At 42.5% G+C, this 17,537-nt stretch overlaps 2 protein-coding genes across 2 annotated transcripts in view; one reads left to right on the top strand and one right to left on the bottom strand.

Annotated features, from left to right (window-relative positions):
* Nucleotides 1-7,511, top strand: part of RARRES1 (retinoic acid receptor responder 1) — a 30,618-nt gene extending 23,107 nt beyond the window's left edge. The window contains exons 4-6 of the mRNA XM_037046653.1: nucleotides 1,391-1,527; nucleotides 7,028-7,090; nucleotides 7,172-7,511. Of these exons, the coding sequence (XP_036902548.1) occupies nucleotides 1,391-1,527; nucleotides 7,028-7,090; nucleotides 7,172-7,324 (353 nt within the window). The 3' untranslated portion in view covers nucleotides 7,325-7,511. The remainder of the gene's footprint in view (nucleotides 1-1,390; nucleotides 1,528-7,027; nucleotides 7,091-7,171) is intronic.
* A 4,171-nt stretch (nucleotides 7,512-11,682) lies between these two features.
* Nucleotides 11,683-17,537, bottom strand: part of GFM1 (G elongation factor mitochondrial 1) — a 39,245-nt gene continuing 33,390 nt past the window's right edge. Inside the window, exons 15-18 of the mRNA XM_037046654.1 lie at nucleotides 17,307-17,451; nucleotides 13,089-13,249; nucleotides 12,281-12,334; nucleotides 11,683-12,126 (exon numbers count right to left, since the gene is read on the bottom strand). Coding sequence (XP_036902549.1) covers nucleotides 11,995-12,126; nucleotides 12,281-12,334; nucleotides 13,089-13,249; nucleotides 17,307-17,451 — 492 coding nt within the window. The 3' untranslated portion in view covers nucleotides 11,683-11,994. The remainder of the gene's footprint in view (nucleotides 12,127-12,280; nucleotides 12,335-13,088; nucleotides 13,250-17,306; nucleotides 17,452-17,537) is intronic.

Here is a 17,537-nt window from a genome sequence, read left to right on the forward strand (position 1 = left end):
GACATATAGGGTTTTTATATGTCCTCTTTAGAACACAAATTTTAGAAATTGTAATAGGACCTTTTCTTTGAAGATCTGCCACAAAATCCCTACATTTTAGACACTTTTTTCAAAAAGATTTTTATTTATTTTTATTTTCAGGGAGAGGAGAAGGGAGAGAGACAGAGAGGGGGAGAAACATCGATGTGTGGTTGCCTCTCATGTGTCCCCTGCTGGGAACTGGTCTGCAACCCAGGCATGTGCCCTGACTGGGAATTGAACTGGTGACCCTTTGGTTCACAGGCCAGCACTCAATCCACTGAGCCACACCTGCCAGGGCAAATTTTGGATACTTTTTAAAAGTGCGGATTAACTGGTTCATGTTCAGTTAATAAAGCCTATATGCTCACAAGGATCAATTTACTATAATCTAACTTAATGTGGCTACAATAAAGCTTCAAAAACTTTTATTAATAGAGGGTACCTTTTCATCAACAAAACTTACAAATTCTCTTGTCCCTTTAAATTCAGCAGAGATAGTTAATGGTGCTATATATAGCCTATGTACATATATAAAATTGCCTATTGAAAACTGAACATGTCTGGTTCAAGATAAAGTGAATGAAAACCATGGATCCTTGGGTTAGCCGGCTAGGATCTCAGGAGATCCCACTCAGCGGCAGCCCCTTGCAGACTCCAGGGAGGGCCACCGCATCCGCACTTTCAAACGCTCACGCTGTTCACCTCCTCTAGTGCGACCAATTTCTCTTCTCTGCTAATGGGTTTTCATCTCACAAGTCCATGAACAATTAGCTCATGAATTACTTGCTAAAATTTGAGTTCCTAAAAGTCACAGGAGGTCATTTATTCATCACTGTCTCCCTACCTCCAGCAGTATCTGATACTAAGTAGGTTTTTTTTTTTTGCAAATGTTTGCAGAATTTAAAAGATTTCAGGTCCCCCCAAAAAATTCCACAGGAAAACCCCACTTGATTTCTTCATGTGTTCAAAAACAGCGATAGAGATGCTGCCAACACGTGCGTCAGAGAAGGACAAAGAGCCGGCAGGTTGGCAAAGCCCATCACGGGGGAACGTAGACCCCAAAGCAGAGGGGAATGCGGGCTGGGAGGCGTTCCGATCTAATTATAAAATGCTTCTCCACTAACAAGATTTTAGATTGTGTTTGAGCATCGTTTTTTATAACACAGCAAATAGCCTCGATACTGTTTCATGGCAGCTCTGCGCAAAGCACGTACGTCTCTGCGAGACGGAGAAACAGACTGACGTGTTGCTGCGGGGCTTGCTGTGAGAGAGACACCTGCGGTGACCCAGCCCTTACTTAATTACTGAGATTTCTGTGCCCCAAAGGCTTAATATGAACGCTTTTGTTTTTTTGTTTCTGTGCTCTCAGACAGTCACGGATACATCGATCCCGCTCTGAGACCCATGTGGGATCTAGCCGTCCTGGGCAGCTCTTACGTGTTGTGGGAAACGACAACGTATGTTTTACAATACCACTTGGCACAGCTCACCAGTGTGAAGCAGTGGGTAAGGAAAACTAAAAATTCACTTGTGCCTCAAGAGAGGCAACCAATGCCATGTGCTTAGACTAAATCACTGTGGATGTGTAACTTCACATCAGAAGCTTGAACTGCCCTTCATTCATTCAATACATCTTTGCAGCGGGCCAGGTATTGTGTTAGAGACGGATAGAGCCGTGAACAAAAAACACAGTGCAGTTGCCATCGTCGAGATTAATTCCAGTGAGGGAAGATAAGAAAGACAGTGAACTCACGAACAAGTAAATATTTCTCAAATGGTGATCAGTGCTATGGAGAAAAATTAAGTAGGGAAAAGAGAATGGGGGTGTTGACCGAGTTGCTGCTAAGGTGGTCTAAAGTAAGCCCCTTCCCACTGGAGCAGAGGTCCCAGGGAAGGGAGAGGCAGAAGAGAGCTCCGGGCAGAGGGAGCCCAAGCTGCGGCTGCTTTCTCCCACTGATAGGCGGGCGACTTCAGAAAAGCAAATTTGGGGAGGAATCAGCTTGATTTGGGGCATACTAAATTCTATATCCAAGTAAGGATGTACTATGTAGTCATCTGTACACGAGGGCCTGAGTTCAGGGGAGAGGCCTGGGCCGAATCATCACCATGCAGGTGGGTTTTAAAGCCACAGGACTGGGTGAGACAGCAGAGAATGAGTGCTGTAAAGACGGACTACGTAAGGACTGAGTTCTGGAACACGTCCAACTTCAGAGGCGGGAGACTGAAAACAGAAAGTGTTTCAAGGATGAGGGTCGACTCACTGCATCAAAAGCTGATGGGAAGTCAAGGAGATGAAGACTGAGAGTCACCCATTTGATGAAGGCAGTTGGAAGTCACTGGGGCCATCTCCCCGACACAGTGGGGCAAAGGCCTGATGCGGGTGGGTTCAGGGGAGAGTAGGAGCAGAGAGGGTGGACGCTCCATCTCTTTCCAAAATGTTGGCTGTCGTGGGGAGTAAAAGAGGGGGAGGAGCTGTAGCTGGAGGGTGTGTAAGCACAGGGTTGAAACAGTTTGTTTCTGGTCGTATTTTTAGGTTGGGAGGTTTAACAGCATAGTTATAGGTCAATGATAAAAATCTAGAAGAGGGGCCAAAGTCGGACTTGTAGGAACAAGAAGGAAGAACCGCTGGGGTTAAGATCTTTGAGCAGGCAGGAGAGGAGAAGGTCAGCCCAGGAGATGAGCTCAGACAGCAAGGCCGAGCACTCACCTGCCGGGAAGGCAGAGACGAGGGGCTACCATGCCAGTAGGGGGGTGGCTGTCATGGTGGTAGCCTGTAGAAGCTCTATTTCAATGGCTTCTGTCTTCCCAGTGAAAAACCAGGCAAAGCCGTCAGCTGAGAGGCAGGAGGTTTGGGAGCGTGAGGACTTGCACATGGAACCTCTACAGGCATTAATTTAGCCAGGGACCAGGCACAATCAGCAGTGTGGTGGGTTTAGCCACACAAGTGTGACGCACAGAGAGATGGGCAGTTTCCAGAGTAACAAGATCGACTGCTCCGAGAGAGGCAAGCAGAGCCAACCATAAGGATACCTTTCTACAACTCGATGTCTTTATGGATGTGTGGAGCGCACTGACCCACAGCAGGATCAGTGGTGAACATCCGAGAGGGCGAGGGTTTGCCCAGCCTCACGTCAGCGTTAGCAATGCCCGTAGTACTTCGGGGAGCCTTCCAAAGGCCACCTGTAAATCAGACAACTACACACGTACTCATCATGTGTTCAAGAAATGAACACATTTCTTTCCCTTTAAAGAGTACATTTCGATAGCAATTACATTTGATTGATTGTTGCTTTACAATGAGATAAAACTTGCTCCCTCTTTCTCTCCGTCTCTTTCTCATTCACCAAGATGATCGTTTCCTTACCAAGAGGCTTTTCCCTGAACTGAGAAATTGGGGGAACTATTTTGTTTACAGAGTAGGAGACAGTGTCAGGATAATGAATGTGAGAGGAAAACTCAGCCAGAGCAGATCAACACAGAGAGAACAGAAAAAAATTAGGATCTTTCAAGGCCAGTGTTTTCCTTTCCCTTGCAGATTTACACGACACATTGCCACACTAACCACCAGGACACACCGTGTCTCCCTCGTTCTAGCCAGTCCTCTATCTTTCCATTAATACCCCTCAACGCACTGGCAAGTGGGAAAGCGGGAACAAGGCCGGGGTGGACAACAAAAATGCTGATTTTTTTTACATTGTGGGGTTTGTGTTTTAGATGAATAATAAATGAATATGCAGCTGACTTGCTGGGTCACCCAAGGCATATTGCTTCATCTCTTAGGGCCTATTAAATGAGGATTAACAAATTCACTGAAGTCATTACAACTAACAAAAACCTAAAGCACTGATGAAATTGGGTAATTTGGTTTCAAAGTTAACACGCATTTCGGCTCTTAAAGAAAAGTATGCACATATTCCCAGATTTTCAAATTCTGCCATTCGGTGGCTACTAAAGATTCTCATGATCTTTCAGCCACAAGCAAACAAACGAGTTTTAGAATGTCACCCAAGTTGGGAAATGTAGGCACTGCTGTCCCGGGAGATGAGAAGCTGGATGGCAGAGCCGACAGAGCCGAGACTGCCCAGCACACACACGGAGGTCCCCAGAGGTGCCCTGCGGCCCTAGGTCACTCAGGAAAGTACAGCGACTGCACTTTTCCCAGAAGGTTTCTGGGTGGGAATTACACTCAGGGTTAAACTCATCTTTTAATGCAAGTGTAGAAGGAACTGCAGGCTTATAAACCCACAGCTTCAAATGAACTAAGCTCGGGGGAAGAGCGGGCTCTGTTGGGTGCAGATACAACATAAGACCCATCTTAACCGGCACAGTTACTGCTTTAGAACCAAACACAGATGTCACTCCCAGTGCCCCACGGATGATGACAAGGACAGGGGAGGTAGCTGCTGGCTAGAGGGGAAAAATGGATCAAGACTTTCCTTATACTCTGAGCCTTTAATATGAGTTGAGAAAAGCAAAACTGAGCATTGTTCTAACTCTTATCAATACCAGACACTGTCTGTACCCCAGATGGTCCCCCCTGCAGCACACGGCAGTCAGTCTGTCCAAGTCCCACCGCAACTGGAGGCCCCACTGGCCAAGGGGACGTTACAGAAACCATCTTATTCCTTCAGCTAAGATATCTATCTTTGACAGCATCTACCAATATCCTAAGCTTACTTATTACTCTCTACTCGAACCTCACTGATTCTGCAAGGGGTCATTCTCTCTCTTTTTTGTGGGGGGTTGTGGGTAGGGCTGGGGGTGGGGTGGGGGGTGAGTAAGTGAAAGGGCACAAAGCACTTCCAGTCTGTCTCTCTAGGAAGATTGAAGTGCTGAGTTACCAGGAATCGTCACAGTAAATCATCACCAGTTTGGACTATAGTGATTTGGCATCCGTGATGGTTTGAAGAGAAGCCAAGGAGATTATTTCTGAATAGTATTAAAAATAATGACTTCCTGGCAGAGCTCAATTTGGTGAGGACAGTCCAGCCCTGGAATACCTAGCCAGGCTGGGATGCGAAGTGTCCCCTCTGCAGTGTCCCCTCTGCCGTCTTCAATGAGCCCTGCATTTTGGTTTCATTGAAGGGGCTTCCTCCTGCAGGCGGAAGAATCCGCAAACACAGACATGCAAGGGTCTCAGTGACTTTACTGAGGAAGGTCTTCATTATGTGCCCAGGCTCTCCAAGCATCGAGATAACCCAATTCTTTGCATTCAAAATGGGTAACACCGTGTATTTAGCAGAGCAGTTTGTCAAATGCAACTGGAATCCCACCCTTTGTTTCCAGACCTGCCTCTTTTTTTTTTTTTTGCTAAAAATCTGGAGACAGCCATGATTTCTTTCAGAAATGCTACTTTCAGAAACAGAATAAGAAGGCATTGACCCAAAAAACCCCTTAAGTAAAACCAGTTTTTAAAAAAATATATTTTATTTATTTATTTTTAGAGAGAGGGGAAGGGAAGCAGAAAGAGTGGGAGAGAAACATCAATGGGTGGCTGCCTCTCATGCGTCCCCTACTGGAGACCTGGCCTACAACCCAGGCATGTGCCCTGACTGGGAATCAAACCAGTGACCCTTTGCTTCACAGGCCTGTGCTCAATCCACTGAGCTACACCAGCCAGGGATAAAACCAGTTTTTTCATTACAGAAAAATACATGGCTACTAGGCCTTGAGAAATAGTGTAGGAAGCACAAAAGCCCGAGACAAAAAGCACTCGACTCAGCAGCCTGCTCGAGTTGGCTGTCTTAGATAACAGTTCCTTCCGAGGTGAGATCGTTGCCAAGTGAAGATCAAGCCGGCTTGGTGACACTCTCGAACCCAGCGGTGCCCGATCGACCCTGGGGGGCCTCCAGAAAGGGTTCCTTTATCAGAGAGTCACCAAATTTTCTAACAAGGTCTCTGACTTTGCAGCTTGTGCCTCAGACACTGGCTTTGAGCGTTCACGTGTGCGCTGCCAGCAGGAGGGAGGGGCGCCTGCCTAATGATGCAAAGGCACCGCGGAAAAGCAGTCAGTTTCTGATCGGTCTAGGGCCCTCTTGTACCTTCCCCCTCCAGCGTCCTCCTCACCTGCTGGAAATGTCATGGCTTGTAAACATCTCCATCATTTTAAGCAAAACCTATTATCAAGTCCTGTTGTTTGCCTCGGCATTTTGATATTCTGTAATAGTCTCAACAAAAACTGGATAGATTAAAATTATAATCCAAATTGAATTAATTTTTTTATTTCTTCTCTTTCATTTTTACTAGAAAGAGAAAGAGATAAACACCCTAGCCTACTCCCCACCCCCCAACAAAGAAAACAACCCAGGAAATGTCAAAAAAAAAAGTAAATTGGTTTGGTCACTAATGAAACTTACAGAAGTCAGAGAACGTGGGCAGTGAGGAGGACTGCCCGCCGCCCTACAGATGGATATGCAGTGCCCCGGGCTTTCAGGCAACGTGGTAAAGCATGAAGCATGTGGGCAGAGGGGTCAGCAGGTCTGGGCGTGAGTCCCCCATGTGTCACTTCCTAGCTGTAACCTCAAGTTACCTCCCCTGTAAAGCCAGGCTTGTAATACACACTCTTGTAAGGCTGTCAGAATGACATGGCAACAGGAATAAAGTGCCCAGCACAGAACCTGGCCCAGGGGCACCCTGGGAGTAACGGTTGCCCTGCCCCTGTCTTAGCGCCTGGCATTTCAAGACCAACACATCAGCTTAAAGCACACGCACAGTACCAAGATTCCTAAGGTTGTCAGAAGATTCTATCCCCACTGACCTTAGCCTCCATCCAAAACTGTAAGTAGTAGAGAAAAAGTGATAGACATTCAACTCGATTTTCCTACAAGTAACCTAACAGTAATCTGTGACTTCCATATCTTGATGTAGGATCCTTGATGAAGGGAACTGAGGCTCAACTCCAAGAGGCAGAAGGAGATTCAAGGCATTCATGCAGTTTATAAGCCTCGCAGATTCTGAGCTAATATAAACCTGCCTATTTATTACCCTCTTTTTTTCCTTCCTCTAGAAAACGGATGATGACACAATTGACTTTGATTATACTGTTCTGCTCCGTGAATTCTCAACACAGGTAAAACACAAAATTAAATATAGAATTGTTTTTACCAGGAGGTTTTGCAGATCATAATATTTCAGAACTCTTCTTTCCTAGGAAATCGTCCCCTGCCGTATTCACTTGGTCTGGTACCCGGGCAAACCACTCAAGCTGAAGTCCCACTGCCAGGGGCAGCAGACACCGGACGAAGCCTCTGGAACTGAGGAAGGATCTGGAACTGTGGCGCCGACAGAGCTTAGTAATTTCTGAGAAAAAAAATCTGCTTACCCCAAATTCTAAACAACATGACTGTAGCCTAAATCATTATTCTAGTAAAATAGCTAAGGTATAAGGCATTCCAGTAATTTGGGGAAGACTGTGATGCTCAAAAATGAAAAGATGTTGAAGTTTTTAAAAGATAATAAATGCATTTCAATGAAAGCAAATTGTAGAAAAAATGTTATCTGTTTAAAAGGAATTTTCCTATTTTTTATGATTTCAAGCAAAGTATTCTTTTATAACTTGATAGCTACTTTTAAATAAATGTTTACATCTCTAAACAAACTGTGTTAAATGTGTTTGTAGAGATTTGTCTGTGTAGGTCAATATTGTGCTAAGATGGAATTAAATGAACTCTTAATATTGTTTAATTTGTATTTTATAAATATAGTATCTTGCATGTAAAGCAGAGACACTGCCAACAACATGTATTGACTAGAATACACTGCTTTACTTGCATGTAAAGCAGCCTGCCAACAACAGGTATTGAACAGAACTGTGATGTAACCAAAAGTATCGGGTTGGCCAAAAAGTTTGTTTGGTTTTTTCCATAAGACGGCTCTAGTAGTGCCTAGTTATTTTTAACTTCATTGAAAACAATTTTTTTAGGTTGTATTGTGACAGCTGTCATATCAGCATGCTTTTAAAAAAACATCAAAAATGGTGAATATTGTGTAGCCATTTTAATATTAAAGATGGAAGAAAATAAGTGTCATTTTTGGCATATCATGCTTTATTATTTCAAGAAAGGTAAAAGTGCAACTGAAACACACAAAAAATTGTGCACTGTGTGAAGAAGGTGCTGTGACTGACTGAACGTGTCAAAAGTGGTTTGTGAAATTCCATGTTGGAGATTTCTCACTGGACAGTGCTCCATGGTCAAGTAGACCGGTTGAAGTTGATACTGATCAAATTGAGACATTAACTGAGAACAGTGTACGTTCTATCATGTGGGAGATTGCCGACATTCTCAAAGTATCCAAACCAATAGCTATTGGTGAAAATGAAAAATGTGTCTTTTATTTTATGGAAAAAACTAAATGGATCTTTTGGCCAACCCCATATATCAAGTATTTACAATTTTCATTTTTAAGGACAGCTGGGCCCAGTGTTGGCCTAAGTAATTTACAAAAGCAGACACAACATGCGCCGTAATCTGAGTGGGTGCGTGACCGACCAGGGGCAGGCAGAAGTGATCCAAGAAACATGGCCATCATTTGCCTCCCAAAATGAGTGTCATTAAATGGAGTACTCACACCTGTGTGTAAAAACCTTTAGCCAGATTCCTTGGGTAGTAATCGGTTAGGAAGTATCAGCCTTAAAATACACCAAAATATTACTTTTATGTTTGCACTATTAGAAAATTGGAAAGTTTTACACAGAAGAAAAAACATTTTAAAATATGGATTCTTACAAAACTAAAAGACGGATGCCATCACTGCTTTTTAGACCTAGTTTATATATTTTTCTACTTAAAACCCCAATGTCAAGCACTGGAAACCACCATTTAAAGAAAACATCAGATCTCCCCACCTGCATCATAATGCAGAGAAAACTCTTTTTCTAAAATAACCTATAATGACTAGAGTATGCCAAAATGAAAGGATGAACTCCTCTAACTGAGATTCCAAAAAAAGTCTCCAGAGAAGGTACCAGGAACATTGTCATGGCAAACCCAACACCCTTGACCTCCAGTCACTCTGCAGTGTCACGCACTGAGGGCTAAGGAGGGCTTTCGGGTTCCAGAACCTCCCCTCATCCTACCAAAGGCATTTTTAATTAGTGAGATTAGACTCACACATTACCCTATTTCAATCAGCTCAGGGCCCTATACTGACCCTGTAACAGGTTTATTTCAGTTTAATAGATAATGAAGGGGAATTGTACACATACAGATGACATACATATAATTACCTCATTGATAAATTTCTAAAACCCACAACAGTTAAACCAACTAAAAATTTCTCAACATCACTGTCAGAACATCTTTCACACACAAATTCTAAAATTGCTGATTTGATTTTCCTAATACTTATTTTGCTAGCTTACAGTAGAGAAAAATTACTTCCATCTGTTTTGAGATAACATGAAAAACTCTGAATTCCTTCAGCCCTCTTTTCATTAGGTCTAAATTCTCCTAAATCAGTCCACGCCGATGACAGCTGTATCCAGCCCCCCATCCTTTTCCTGGCCTCTTTGAGAACTTTAAGACAAACCCAGCAGTACTGAGATTTTGTCTACATTCCATTTGATTCTACTCATAGTTTCATTTCTTTTCCTGCCTGAATTATGAGTTGTTAGAAGTTCTTTTGCAAGTCAGTTGGAAGTTTCTATATTTGCCCTTGAATGACAGTCCTTCATGATGAGAGTTCATTACACCCATTTTTCTCAGCTTAGATGCTGGTCTGTGACCTTTCCTGGCTTCTCAAGTGCTACAGCGCCTTACATGCTGCCTGGCACTTATGTGAATGCTCACAATAGTCTCAAATGCAATGAACTATTTCTTTTTTTTTTAAGATTTTTTAAATTTATTTATCTTTAGAGGGGAAGGGAAGGAGAAAGGGAGAGAAATATCAATGTACGGTTGCCTCTCGTGCCCCCCCTGCCAGGAACTGCATCCCCTGCCAGGAACTGGCCTGCAACCCAGGCATGTGCCCTGACTGGGAATTGAACCGTGATCCTCTGGTTCCCAGGCCCGTGCTCAATTCACTGAGCTACACCAGCCAGGGCGCAATGAACTATTTCAATGCTGCATTCTAGTATTATTTATTTGAAGACGAGTCAAGCAGCAGTAAAACCTCTAATTCAACCATTTGTAGTTTTAGCAATGCAAACAGCTGGCACCTACAAACAGATGTATTCCTTCATGTCACAATTTACTATTTCCTGGTGGCCCTCTAATTTTATTGGCATCAATTTTAAGATCCACTCATATTTCAAAACTATTCAAATAAAACTTCAGAATGGTTTATATTTCAGTGATTTTACCACTGAACAATCCGAGTATGAGCAAGGAGAAAGTAGTAACAGGATATTGCTTGTATTGCTGTCAAAGGAAAGTTATCGAACTAAGAACTAGTAGCCCAAACGCTACCAACGCACAAAAGAATCCATCTCAGGTCTCGAAGGTGCCAGCAATACTGCAGTGGTCTGTAATCTTACCTGTACATTACAATCACTTGAAAAACTTCTGATCTTGACCCAGAGAGGCGGACTGCCTTGGGGTTGGCGGGGGCTTCTTCCCAAGGTCCTCGGGCGGTTTTCAAAGTGTAGCCAGGAGTGGGGTCAGGGCGAGTCTGCACGTGCCGCCCCTCCCTCCCCCTCCAATGCAGGCAGCACTGCCTTTCCTCAGATGAGTCAGCAGTTCTCCTTCCCGACAGTAGCACTGAAGAGGTCCTCACTCAGGTAGTCTCTTTAACTTCTTTCTTGCTACAGACTTTGGCTGCTACGTGTCCTGGACTGACTCTAACCCAACTAGTGAGTGAGCAGGAAGTGTGGCTTCTGACCCTAGGTCTGTACTATGGGACCCCATTCTCGTTGCTCCCACCAGCTGGGCTGTGCCGTCTATGAAATGCTGGTGTTGGATTAAACGCTTTTCTGACACTGTGTCTCTATAACCAGAATGTTTAACCAGCTAAACACATCCACACTTACCCATCTTGGTCCTAATTGGCATAGCCAGAGGACTGTGCCGGGTTCTTGGAAAGTGGTCCCGCATCAGGTACGATAGTCCACGTGGCTTTCAACAGCACGAGATGCCGATGAAATGCCAAAGCAGCAGCGCTTTCCAGGCTTGATGGTATTGTAGCCACTGACATATTCATGTGGCAAATGCACTTGAGATAATGAATAATCAATTTAAATTGTCAACTGAAAACTAAGCAAGCCGCACGGTCTTGGACAAGTAATTTACCTTCTGTGCTTTCACTCCCTCCATTCCAAAATGGACACAGTAGTGCCTACTTTCACAGGGTAGTGAAAACCAAATTAGATCAATGCATTTAAAGTATCTAGCAAATGCCTTGAAAACATGTGCTCAATACTTTTAAAAAATCTTTTTTCTGGAAACCTTAAGTTATAAAGCCAAATCCATAAATCAAGAAAAACAAAGGAATTTAAAAGTTCTTTTATTTCTATTATGCAATAAAGGAGCCTGGCTACTACAGCTCAGTGGATTGAGCATAGGCCTGCGAACCAGAGGGTTGCAGGTTCGATTCCCAGTCAGGGAACATGCCTGGGTTAGACCAGGTCCTCAGTGGGGGCCACATAAAAGGCAACCACACATGGGTGTTTCTCTCCCTCTCTTTCTCCCTCCCTTCCCTTCTCTAAAAATAAATGATTTTTTAAAAAAAATTTGGAAAGGAAGGTTATACATATTCTAAGCTTAGAAGTGTAACTAATATGTTTCTCCCCCCTTAAAATAAACATTACATATGTTTCAGCAATAAGCATATTTTATTTGAGGCCTTTCAGTGAACTACAAAAGCAGCCAACAGAGTTGAGATATACACCGAATTGACTTTGATAGGAGAGGAGCTTCCGAGTAAAATGGACAGGGCTTCCAAAATTTCTTATTTCTGCCTGAATTCATTCCACTGGAAGCCATTAAAAATCTAAACTTTGCAGATTCAGTTCAAGTTCATCCATGTAAATGGGGACAGTCAGTTCTTGGCTTTTCCTTTTTTCACAGGAAGCTGACCAGTAGCTTCCAAATACTTATTGATGAGGTCCTCTTGTGTGGACGGGGAACACGGCTGGTATCTGCAGTATTCCATCGTGTATTCTCCCTTCCCCTGGGAATTTAAAGAAAACGAAAGAAAAAAAGCAGAGATTTAAAAAAATGTATAACTATCAAGTAAAATCATGCAAAAACAAGATTTCAAATGTGATCATTTTGTAGTATAACCTCTTCGAGGAAACTGAAGTGAAACTTAAGCACCGGCTCACCTCTGTGCATGATCTCAGTTCAGTGGAATAACCAAACATGTCATTTAGAGGGACCTGGAAACAGACACAGCAGACATTTTAGCACTGCTCATTGAAAAACGTTTGAAAAAAACACAGAGAAGCCTTAGCCACTTAATTCCTTTAGAGTTAGGTTTCTACTAACTCTTTGTTTAAAAGAACTAGGAGCCAAAGAAACATATTTTTGTTTTACTACAAGTAGAAATCCTATTTGAAAATCACTTCATTTGACAGTCACAACTGGAAACCAAATGTTTCCGTTTCACAGAGCAGACCTCGCTGATGGCCTGCTGTGCTCACCCCCACTCCCGGCTCCGGCGGCGCTCAGCATTCAGGAGCGTTTCTTCTGTGAGAGTGTTAACACAGCTTTCTTTGGACACCTTAATGATCTGCTGATAGCAGTGTCTTTAGGAAGCCTTACAGAATGTGGTAACATACTTTCTCCCATGAGATTTAAGTCAAGTAAGGTGCAGGTAAGAAAATGAAATATCATCCCATTAAATTAGAGATGACATAATAAAGCTGTAATGAGAAAAATAACCAAATATCTAAAAAAATGACATATTCACAAAGGCCTACATAAAATGAATCTTATTTTTAGCTTTTGCACTTAAGAGTTGTTCTAATAGTAAATTACAGAAATTGCCACATGTCTATAAGTCACAAGTTCAACACCCAAATAGCCAGGAATATATGTCAGTTTGCTTCACAAGCCCCCAAAACAAAAGCTGACTCTGATTTCTGGCTGTGGTCAATGAACGTGAGACTGGCTGGGACCAGCAGCACTCACCTCCGCGTACAGTGTGAAATAGTCCTCGACTCCGTCCTGCCCCGTGACCACCCCGTGGCGCCGGTTAATTCCTGCAATCACTGCTCCCTGAAACTCATTCGGGGCCGTAACTTCCACAGACATAATGGGTTCAATAATACATAATGTTGCACTTGCCAGGGCTGAATTTAAAAACAGATATATATTAGTTTGTTAATCTCTAAGCAAACTGAAACACTTTTCCACCCAGATCTAGAAAGGGGAGACAGAAGGTATTCTCCCAGGGCACACACACAGATGATGAGGTTATAATATCTAACCTGGACCCCTTTTCCTGTAGCAGTAAGAGTCACTCTTATAAATGAAAATTTCAAAAAGATGAAACTTAGTATCAGTATTTGTATTTCCATTACTGTCATTTTATCCTAAAAAATCCTTAAGCCGCAGAGGATAATATATAAGGGGTCTTAAAGTCACATGCAGTCAAGTCCTTTACCATTTAAATTATGCAGGTGAGAGTTACTTATTCTTTCTCTCTGAAAATTCTTTCTTGTTGGTCCCTGGCAGACAACTAGTTTTAACTGTACACAAACAACTTCCATCACAGGCACGAGCGGGGAGGAGGGCACCTTTCACAGACGTGGAGACAACAACCAAGTCACGTCTGAGATCTGTCCTTCCTTTTCCAGGCTGAACAATTTCAACATCTGCTTGAGAATTAGGAATACCAAGTTTCTAGTTTCCACTCTGCCTCTAGTAAGTTATATGCCTTTTAGAAAACACAATTTGTCCATGTCTTAAGTTTTTTGCACTTAAAAATTACAGACTTTGGCCCTGGCTGGTGTAGCTCAGTGGATTGAGCGTGGGCCTGTGAACCAGAGGTCACAATTTGATTCCCAGTCAGGGCACATGCCTGGGTTGCAGGCCAGTTCCCAGCAGGGGATACATGAGAGGCAACCATACATTGATATTTCTCTCCTTCTCTCCTTCCCTTCCACTCTAAAGATAAATAAATAAAATCTTTAAAAAAATTACAGACTTTGGCCCTGACCGCTGTGGCTTAGTTGGTTGGGCATTGTCCTCAAAGCGAAAGTCACTGGTTTGATTCCCAGTCAGGGCACATGCCTGGGTTGCAGGTTTAGTTGCTTCGTCGGGGCATATAAGAAGCAAACAATGTTTCTTTCACATCAATATTTCCGTCCCCCTCTTTCTCCCTCCCTTCTCTTCTCAATAAATAAACAAACAAACAAAGAAACAAACAAATCTTTTTTAAAGAAGGCATCAGGCCTGTGAATCAAGGGGTTGCTAGTTCAATTTCCAGTGTAGGGCACATGCCTGGGTTGTGGGCCCGGTCCCCAGTAGGATGTGCATGAGATGCCAACAACCCATTGATGTTTCCCCTCTCTCTTCCTCCTTCCCTTCCTTTTTTTCTAAAAATAAAAATAAATAAAATCTTTAAAAACAAAAAGGTCCCAATGACTTGCCCATTTCCATGGAGGAAGTATGAAACAGTGGAGCCAGGGTTTAAACTCAAAGCCCAGCAAGTAACTGGGCAGGAGATTTAGAAGGTGGCAGTCCTGTTGGGTTAAATGAGCTCCCCATGACTCTGGCTGGCCTCTATTTCTCTTACAGAGTGGCTACAAGTTCAATGTTTCTGGGACACCAAGCATAGTGCTCTTTCTAAAGTTTGGTCATAGGAAATGAGGGCATGGTCACATCCATAAGGTGAACCATGCCCATAATATTCAATTTCACATTGCAGTTACATCACTGACTAATCTAAGGTCAGAGTTTAAATAGTGATTGAAAAGAGTTTCAGTTTTCATTTTTTTGAATGAAAACCTGGGGTCCTGGCCATGTGGCCCAATTGGTCAAAGCATCGTCTTGTTTACCAAGAAGGTTGAGGGTTCCATCCCTGCTTGGGGCACATACTAGAGGCAACAGATAGGTGTTTTTCCCTAACACCCTCTCTCTTCCCCTCTCTCTAAAATCAATAAACATATCCTCGGGTGAGGATTAAAAAAGCAAAAAAGAAAAAACACACAGGAACATAAACTGTTTCTCTTCCAATTTTGGTATCAAGAATGATAAGTATAAGCTATTTCAATACTAAGCTCATTTATCAATATTTTTGCCCTAAAATTCTCATATGACATTCAATGGAAATGTGTGCTTAAGGGTGATTTTCTTACTGAACCTGGCAAAAGCTTTCTTTATCCTTCATATTTCTGTCTTTTGTTCACAGAAAAATAAGAATTAGATGAAGAAATAGCAAAATAATTCATTTTTCATGCCAGCACCCTGCTTATTCACACTTGTTTATCTGACAAAAAAAAATCCCCCAAACTTCTCAATTCAATTATCATCTAATGCTTTTTCCTTTGCACACTCAACAGGCAATTAGTCATACTTAATAATAGTTATAGACTTACATAATTAAAAATTAAATGGTACATACGGAACTGTTTAGTTAATATTCATGGATGCATAAGTGTATATTATAAGCAGATACATCTATATTCATTTACATTTCATGCAAGAACAATGAAAAAAATGAGGCTCTTCGTTAATTGATAACCATACCAATTTTCTTGCTTTATGTAACCTGTAACCTCAACCTCCAGGAAAGCCACCAATTTCTACCTGAGAACTAGCATTGAACTACTGGTGATTTCTAATTTGTTTTAACTGTACTTTTAAAAAGTATCACTATGTATACATTTACCAAATCATCACACTGTAAACTTTAAATGTCTTACAGTTTTGTCAATTACATTCCATAAAGCTGAAAAGAACATAAAGTGATTAAAACCTATGTGTCAGTTTAAGACAACAGTAGCAAACTCGTGGAGGAAAAGGGGCAGGTGTTGTAATCTCAATCACCCCTGATAAAGTTTTATTCCCTTCGTGACTTTATTTCCCCCTTTTCCTATTAACAGAGTCTTTAGAGTGTGTCTCAGGAGTTCTAGATCATAGATTTCAACCGAATTTTTAAATATGTTTATTGATTTTTAAAGATCGAAGGGAGAGAGAGAAACATCAGTGTGCGAGAGAAACATGGACTGGCCACCGCCGGTATGCACCCAACCGGGGACCGAACCTGCAGCCTTCCGGTGCACGGGACATGCTCCAACCAACTGAGCCACCTGGCCAGGGCTCAAGCGCATTTTTAATACACAGCTGGCATAAAGAAAATGGAGGATTTTCTCTCCCTCTCACAGCCAGGAAACAAAAGCAGAAATTACTAATGTCTCCCATTAGTGTCAGTAAAATAACGAATTAGCAAACTGGCTACGAACAACCTTTTCCAACCACTGACCCAGCTGATCACAGATGCAGACAGATCAAAAACAACAGAAAGTCCAAAATTCATACAGAATCAATAAAATTGTGATTTACAGAATGCTTAGAAAATGTGTCCATTAATCTAGTTTTCTACTGTCCATTTTGAAATGAAATGTCAAAAACATTTCTGAAATGTTTTGTGAACCATGATATAACTTTCCTGAAGATGCTCACAGACATCACTCGATATAAGTGGCCGCAGAACAGATACGGAAAAGGTGACAGAGAGGATGAGCTTTCTGGCCTCAGGACACGACTTTGAAGTTCTTTTGCCACAGGACCCTGACGTCCAACTGCTGCACTGTCGTTTGCTTCCTCTCCTGAAAGCAATGCATCCGATATATTTGCAATTGCTTAGAGCTCTGCTTCATGGGCCTTTTTTGTTTCTGTTTTTAATATATATAATATTCTGTGTGAGAAAGGCTGACAGTTTTAGCAGTTCAGCAAGAAGTCTACACTGTGAATATAGTTTACTAAATTCTTTCAAAATACTTTGCCATTCTCAAATTGCCTAAAAGCATTCAATGTCCTAAGTGAAAAAAAATTATTTATAACTTTATGGATTTCCTGACATGTGAACAAATCACAAAAACCAGAATGACTGTAGTTAACATTTATTTCTTAGAATTCTGAGCATTTCTGTCTTTGCTATTAAAAACTTGGTTTACTTATGATTTTAAATATATAAAAATTAACAAATAATTTAGGAGAACAGGGTAGGCTTTTAATCTTAGAAGAGAGAGAACAGCGTCCTCTATGCCCACTTGGCTTCTATGAACACTGGCGCAGGCCCAGCCTCGTTCCCTGGTGCACCGCCCAGTGCTCTGGAAGGGAAGACCAGAGCAGCACAGGGAAATGGTCACCGGGGCTGGCAAGCGCGAGGACCCAGCATACCTTGTTTAAGAGCACCTTCTCCTGCGCGGATGAAAGAGATTTCATTGGAATCCACCATGTGATGCGCTCCATCTTGCAGGACAAACCGGAGCCCTGAGAGCTTGTGACCAGACAGAGGGCCCTTCTCGCAGGCATCCAGAAACCCCTGTTAGTGAATGGACACCACTCTGGAGTGAGTGGCTTGGCCTTATAGATGCATCTCCCAGGACCCGCAAACATTTCAGTATCCAG

This window comes from Sturnira hondurensis, unplaced genomic scaffold, assembly GCF_014824575.4.
Source record: "Sturnira hondurensis isolate 20B ecotype Veracruz unplaced genomic scaffold, ASM1482457v3 Scaffold0005279, whole genome shotgun sequence".
Taxonomy (NCBI): Eukaryota; Metazoa; Chordata; class Mammalia; order Chiroptera; family Phyllostomidae; genus Sturnira; species Sturnira hondurensis.